The 8,090-nt window shown below is 38.4% G+C and overlaps 1 protein-coding gene across 1 annotated transcript; it reads left to right on the top strand.

Annotated features, from left to right (window-relative positions):
- The first annotated feature begins 6,057 nt into the window (after positions 1–6,057).
- On the top strand, positions 6,058–8,080 carry LOC113041735 (retinal cone rhodopsin-sensitive cGMP 3',5'-cyclic phosphodiesterase subunit gamma-like). Its single transcript, XM_026200382.1, has 4 exons — positions 6,058–6,207; positions 7,293–7,450; positions 7,759–7,799; positions 7,888–8,080. The coding sequence occupies exons 2-4, from the start codon at positions 7,305–7,307 to the stop codon at positions 7,962–7,964; spliced, it is 264 nt and encodes an 87-aa protein (XP_026056167.1). The 5' UTR covers positions 6,058–6,207; positions 7,293–7,304; the 3' UTR covers positions 7,965–8,080.
- Positions 8,081–8,090: the final 10 nt, after the last annotated feature.

Below are 8,090 nucleotides of genomic sequence, written 5' to 3'. Positions count from 1 at the left end.
GAATTAAAAACAGGGCTGTAAAATAATACATGACAAATTTTTACATTTGTTTCATCTGAAGAATTCGTAACAAAATACATGCGCTGCTTATATACACAATTATTTATGCTGCAGATATTTTACAAAACAGATAAGCATTGATAAAAACATACATGAAAGCAAACAGCAATCTGTTAATTAATGCAAACCTACCATAATAGCATTACGTTAAATTGTACACAGTTATAAACTGTTATCAAATAAAGTTAATAAAACATACATAGTTTATCAGAAATATCTGTCTTTCTCGTTTGACAGTCAGAAACCTTATGATCTTATAGATAACAGTCAGAACAAAATCAGCTCTCCGAAAATGTAAAGTATTGCATATTTGAGTGTTTTGTGTTTGAATGAAGAAATCCCTGTGGACTGATTAACCTGACACTGACGCTGATCCGCATAATCAACTGAAGAATAAAGCAATCTTCATGTTGTATCTTGATGAATTTCCACACAGAGGTATGCAAAAAAGTAGGGAGGATGTTTCCTCGTGTCTTTGATATACCACTATTCGCTGTTAAATTTTAAAAACATGTAAGTATGTAAGTTTCCCTTACAGTAAATGTGAGAGTCGCAAGACCGGAAGTAAGTCTGCACACACTCGCGTCGCTGAAGCTCACCTCATCTTGTGCCCCGAGCCCAGTGTTGGGTAAGTTACTCAAAAAAAGTAATCCACTACAAATTACTAATTACTGCTCTAAAATTGTAATTTGATTACATTACTGATTACTGCATGTAAAAAGTAATCAGATTACTAATTACTTTACTTTCAAGTTACTTTGAAAACCTATTAAACATACAAGGAAAAAAACTACAAAGTGAAACTCAGTTCTTTCCGTAATTTAATATTGATTGAAAAATATTAGAGAAATATGAAAACAGCAACTTGAATTAAAAATGCAATGCATTTCTATAACTTAACATTCTTAACATAAACTTGCCTAACAATGGAAACTGTAGTCTTTTTAAATGTATCTACAGTATGTCTTAACTACATGGGTGTCCTTCCAAGGAAGCTTCTATTATTACAAGTCCAGATGTCTGCGGTTGTGGAGACATATTCCAAACGATCGAATGTTTTTTTTTTTAAGTACATACTTCATATCCGCATAGGGCTGTCACTTTTCGTTCGAAAATCGATTGCACAATCGATCGGACCAAACAAAAAAAGTTTCGAAAATGAAAATAGGGAATCGATTTTGAAATAATTATCGATTTATTTAAAAATAATTAAACAATTAAAAAAATATAGATGTAAAAAACTTGTGTTATGGCTTACTTTATATCATGTTACGCTGGCTCGGGCTTGCGCTCCAGTTTGTGAGGTAAATGAATGTGATGTGTTTCGATTAGCGCGAGAAAGATGTGAAATGGATGCTGAGTAGATGCAACGGAGGCTTGCCTCTGTCGAAAATACGTTTTGGTTGCATCAGCAGCTAAAGCAAAGTTCTGAGGTGTGGAAAAGTTTTGACCATGTTTATAATGAGAATAATGAGTGAATAATGACGCACCATCAGTGAGCGCATGGAACACATTGAAGACATCTAGTGGATTCAATCATTTTCCTTCACAAAAACATGTAGACCTAGCCTAATCTCTGTGAGTAAAGGTTTTTCAAATGATAACTATATATTCATTAAGGCTTAAATGCATAATGTGGACTGAGTATTTACGCTAATGTTGGCATTATTCTATTATTAAATGTCAGCAGATATGTGGAGAAGCAAACCCGGCGGAGCTTTCATCTTAATTTCGTTATTGCCAAATACCCATCTTAATTAAAAATTTATCTCAATTTAATCTGTTAAAAAAGACTCGTTTTTATTGGTGCGTTTTTTTTATTTATAGGCTAAATGAGTCTATGTCTATTTAGAGTGCTGAGATGTTACGATGTTACAGAGGACTTATTTTATTTCTTTATTCCAACTTCCAAGTGGCCTAGTTATGTTATGGCCTAGTTAGTTATGAATAAATTATGTTAAAACATGTATAAATGACTCATTGTTGACAAAAGGCAAAAGAGCTGTGTGTGTAAGCGCATATCTGAATGTCGGGCTGCGCTGCACACGGGTTCGGGCTTTTAAAAAGCTGTCAATCAAAATGTAATACTTCTCGGGCTCGGGCCGAAACCTGTCGAGCTCAGTCCTGTCGGGCCTAACTGTTAAGGCCAGATTAAAGCTCTAATGCCAATAAATAAGGAATATTGCTGACTTGTGCGTTTCCAAGCGCTCTATGTGGCGTTGAAAAAAAAGGAAACGTATTTTTTTTAGACATGGAAAATCGATTTTACAATCAATTCAGTGAACACTTATGTCTTAAAAATCGAAAAAGCTTTTTACACAAAAGTGACAGCCCTCCATCCGCATAGCATTTATCTAGATACCTTGCAAATGTCTTTCGGTCCTGCAAGGGTACCGAGCTGTCCGTCACTATCATCGTAAGCAAGTCTCTAAATGACTGCGATTCCACAGTCGACAAGCGCAGCATTTCCTCCACCACACACGCTGCTACAGCTCTCTTCACCTGTCCAGAAGTTACCTTCCCTCCCGATCTTGAACAAAAATCTCCGTCCATTTTAACAGCACGAGTTCTCCAGTAATTCATTAAAGCGCATGCTCAATAACTGACGCAGCCGCCCCAAAACGTGATTAGAAATGCATTTTAATTTATTTACTTTAATATTTTTTCTTACCAATACATTTGTAACGCAAGTAACGTAATTTTATTGACATCAGTAACTGTAATCAAATTACATTTATTTTAAATGTAATGAGTTACATTACTGCGTTATCACGAAAAGTAATTAGAATACAGTAACGCGTTACTATGTAACGCGTTACACCCAACTCTGACCAAGCCCATTTACAGAGACCCGGTACAGCGAGTTTCTCTGAGCAGCAGCCCACTGTATACATTCACTTTAAACATACCTGACTGTGTTTACAAGAATACTTGCAGAGACTATTATTTTGAGATAATTTTGTGTGTATGTGTTCATTCAGAAGTTACGATACGCAAAAGATGAATTAATTATGTGTACGTGCATTGTCTGAAACGCTGCTCTCAGCGCAAGCGCCAAACATGAACGAATTGTTTAAAATGCTTGAATCGGCAAGATTTAGAAACAAGTGCAAATGGTCAACTACGATCCGTTTCACCCCTACAGTGAACAACGCGAATCAAGGAGTTTTACATCACTATTCACGATAGCCCGTCCGACTGGAAACACAATAGCCCCGGGACGTCGGGATAGCGATTTTACGAGTCCTGCACCTCAGATCTATCCAGTTTGTGAAACACTGGTTTCCACACTGGTTTCGTTAAACTAAATAAATTATTATTTTAAAAGATTGACTCAAAAGAATCATCTATTCATGAATCGGATCATGAACAAAGATTATGAGCCAAAGGTGATCTATTATTGAACATCTTGAATAAATAAAGACTTCAAGTTCATCTGTAAAGCACATAAAGCTATCGTTTGAGTTTATAAACTTCTATTTCATGCATGATTCGTGTGGATCTGTTAACTGAATGAAATGATTTATAGGAGAATGTTTGTGATGTGATGAGCATGTACAGCTGCTGCACACAGGTTTTTTTTTTTTTTTTTCAAAGGAGGGTCAGTTGCCCTATTGGTTAAAATCCCCAAACTGTATAAAAAAGCACAAAGTCACTTTTACAGACTTTTAAATTAAATGTTCCCTTCTGGTGGAATGAACTCCCCAACTCAATCCGAGCAGCTGAGTCCTTAGCCATCTTCAAGAATCCTCTTAAAACACATCTCTTCCATCTTTATTTGACCCTCTAACTTTAACACTCACTATTCTTATTCTGTTTTTCTTTTTAATCTAACTAGCTTTGTAATCTTTTTGTAATCTATCCGTTTTCTTTTCATTTTTTGAAATGTGCTTCATCAATAAACTTGCCTTGCATTGTATATCAGCAGGTATTGTATAATCAGTTCGGCAGCAGGTAATCATTTCTGAGTTGATATACAGCCATATTGCACGGCTAGTTTGATGGCAAGAGTGTGTAAATAAGGGGCAGCTGTGGCCTAATGGTAAGAGAGCTGGATCAGTAACCTGAAGATTGCAGGTTTGAGTCTTGGTGTTGGCAGGAGTTGTTGGTGGGGGAGGGAGTGAATAAACAATTGCATTTATCATCACTTGTGTGCTATATAAAATATTTAATTTCTATACATACTGACTCCAAGCTTTTGAATGGTATAGTGTATATTGTTACACTTGGAGCTTTGATCACAGGTATAAATAAAATGTTAAAATATGTTAAAATAGAAAGCAATTATTTTAAATAGTAAAAATACACTTGATAAAACAAATTGCCAATCATTCAATTAAATGGCAGCAACTCTATGCGTTTAGCCATCTAGATGTGGTGAAGACGACTTACTGAAGTTCAAACCGAGCATCAGAATGGGGAACAAAAGGGATTAAAGTGACTTTGAATGTTGAATAGTTGTAAAGAGAATTCTTTAGAAAAAACATGAAAAATCTTACTGTTCAAAAGCTTTTGATTGGTATTGTGTAATGTTGAAATATATAGATGATGCCGATGATGATGGCAGCCTCTGTGGCCTGCTCTGCGGTTGTTTTTGTATTTTTGTTAGTTTGTTCTGTCTTTAGTTATATTCCTGCAATCAGTTTGAGCAGAGACAAGTTGCTGGACATTCGGCAGTACACATCACCCGATATATTACTGGTTCTTGCCTATTCTGATGTTCTGCTGGACGTAGCAGTTGGCAGAGCTACGATGCTGATCAAGCGCTTCAGAACGTGCAGATGGAGGAAGAAAGCGCACACTCGTGAAGCTCAGGCAGAGTGAATATCGAACGCCATTGTCTAGCGTCATCTGGTGAACCTCTGCTGAGAAATAAGCATTTCTCACACTCTGCTGCTCTGTGTTTCACAGAAACCTGTCTGATTAATGACATACTGGACAGCGAGTTAAATCTGCCGAGTTTCCAGCTGGTCAGGGCAGAACAACATCTTGACTCTGTTACAGTCAATATTGGGGACTTAACTGACAAAATACAGACAGCACATCACATGTGCCACCAGAGACAGTAATGTATTGGATCACCACAGTAAAGGATGAATATCGCTCTGTTCCACGAGCAGCTTTGGGGCTCTCTGATCACTGTTTGGTTCATCTCAACCGACCTACAGCAGAAACTAAAACTACTAAAATCCTTTTGCATGATTTCTGAATGCTTGAGACTATAAAATAAATTAGAGTCATAATAAAGTTATAGACATAGGTAAATGTTTAGAGATACAATTGTAATTTGTAAATAATACAATTTATTTGTTTATTTTTTATTTGATTAAAGTTCTATTTTCACTCCTATAGTAGGTGATTATTTCCATCATCATATTTGAGGAAAGGGGGCACAACAATACAATCCTGCTCAGGACACACACCTGGCCAGCAGCGGCCCTGTTCATAGGAATATTGAAATATAATTTATTTCCCTATTCATTTGTTGTGTCTCCCAAAATGCCCAATAAACACGTTTAGTCCTGGTGTCCTCTACAGTGAACGTCTATGAAATGATGTTCTCTTTCGTAACAGAAAGTCATATTTTGATTTGAAACCCGTAACATTTTCCTGATATGAGACAAATTAAATGAGAACATTAGATTCAAATTATCCTTACAAAATATGAACATATTTCCACAAGGGTGACAGTCATTTTTAAAGACCAAGCAGAGGGAGTGGTCATGGAGAAACCCTGAGTGTGCTCTGTACTGGACATCCAGACTGAAACTGTTACATGTGAGCTCTCATAGAAATCGCTAAAAAATACTGCTATAACATATTTCGTTGGGTTTGTGAATCTGTTGAGTGTTTGTGAAATGCTTTATCTTCTCACATGTTCAGAAAACGAGACCATAAGCTTGAGATTAACGTGTCATGACGGCGTGCACACACACACACACACACACACACACATCCCCCCGATGCAGTCTAAAGAGCATTAAGTCCATTAGTGTTTCCCTAACGGGAGCAGCATGGCTGAAGGAGGAGCTGCTCTCTGACCTTCAGTGAGACTATAAGAGCACAGAAGAGACACACAGCTTCATTCTACAGACAGACGGAGAGAGAGACACACACACACACACCGCTCACAGACCACAAACACAGGTAAACGTCTTCAAGAATTACAATAGTAGCTGCCTGATGTTCTGCATCTTGGTCAGATCTATAGTTCATAAATGATCAATCTGTTTTACTGTATTACGTCTGCGTTGTCTTTTTCTTGGTGTTAGTTTTACATGTGTTAGCTCATTTCTATGCTATATCTGTTGATAATTTTACTGCAACACAACCCGTAATACTGAACTTCATTGAAATAATGGCACACCCTATAGCCCAAAATATATATGTAATGTTGCGGATCTTTTACATAACTATGTATTCTGTATATTTCAGTAGGAGACATCTTTTACGTTATATTAAGTCATGCAATTCTTAAAACGGTGTTCGGTTTAATGTTCATGATCTGATGAAGGTGTGATTCTCTGACCTTCTAATCAGCATCACATGAAGCTGCAGGAGCACCACTTCTGATCCACAGACAGACCGACAGACGGATAAAGGAAATCTCATGAGTCTATTATGTTAATGAGATTAACAGTCTTAATGTGGCAAATGAAAACAGTGTTTGATGTGGATTAATGTGAGATTATAATCTGGTCGACATCTGACACGTCAGGAATGTCGCAGAGTATGCACTCGAGGAGCGTTATTTCGTGATAATGACTGTATGTTATCACACTGGGGTGTTTTGGGGATAAATCAATACTGGCAGATGGCATCGGTTATGTGAGAGACTGCAGAGACACACAACAGCAATCAGTGCAAGACGACCGGTGATAACTGAAGGACAGAAATGTTCTAGATTCAGTGTAATCCCATTATCCCTAATTCCTGTCATGTCTAGTGACCTTAATTTGAATAGAGCTTTATACAATGCTGATTGTGTCCAAGCAGCTTTACAGTGTCAAACAGGAAATAGTTTGTCAATGATGCAAGAAGACAATTACAGAGTTATTCTTCAGCTAAAGTCAGTTCATTTATGATTCAGTTGATAATCTTCAGTTCAGTTCTCTTCAGTAGTTAGTGCAATCAGTCAAGCATCCCCAGCTAAACAAGCCAAACCAAAACGTCTGATTCCTGTGATGTGATCAGATCAGCTCATAAGCGTGGCTCTGTTCGCTGTGTTTCAGGGAAGTGCAGACATGAACGCTGCTCCTCCTGCAGGAAGTGCTCTGGCGACGCCCGCCAGCACCGCCGGACCCACCACGCCCAAGAAAGGGCCGCCCAAATTCAAGCAGAGACAGACGCGCACCTTCAAGAGCAAGGCCCCCAAACCTGGCCAGAAAGGGTACACACACACACACACACACACACACACACAGTCTGTTACACTACCCTTGTAGGGACTCTCCATAGATGTAATGGTTTTATACTGTACCAACCATATGTTCAGTCACTCTACACCCAAACCTGCTCCTCACATTAAACCACAGGCATTTTACACTAGAATTAAAAAAACTAATTCTGTAAGATTTATAAGCTTGTCTCCCTGTGGGGACCTCAGTTTAGTGTAAGTCCCTACCAGTTTAGAAAACAAGTACACAGACGCACACACAGATGCTGCAGCTATTGAGCGAGTTTCCCTCTGCTCTGCAGATTCGGCGATGATATTCCTGGTATGGAGGGTCTCGGCACAGGTGAGTCACAGTGTCACACACACACACACACACACTCTCTCTCTCTGTGTTCAGTGTTTGTTAACACCTGTGTCTGGTCCCGTGACAGATATCACTGTGGTGTGCCCCTGGGAGGCATTCGGAGACATGGAGCTCAGCGATCTGGCCAAATACGGCATTATCTAAACCCCGCCTCCTCAACATCACCGCCTTCAGCCCCGCCCCTCGCTTCCAGTGACCCCACCCCTTTTGCTCAATGTTGTCGTGTGGTTATGGTGTGTGATGATAAAGGATTGATTTAACAGATGGACA

The sequence above is a fragment of the Carassius auratus genome, chromosome 3 (genome assembly GCF_003368295.1).
Source record: "Carassius auratus strain Wakin chromosome 3, ASM336829v1, whole genome shotgun sequence".
In the NCBI taxonomy this organism is placed as follows: Eukaryota; Metazoa; Chordata; class Actinopteri; order Cypriniformes; family Cyprinidae; genus Carassius; species Carassius auratus.
The sequence above is the reverse complement of the archived record's forward strand: the minus strand, read 5'-3'. Positions and strand labels throughout refer to the sequence as shown.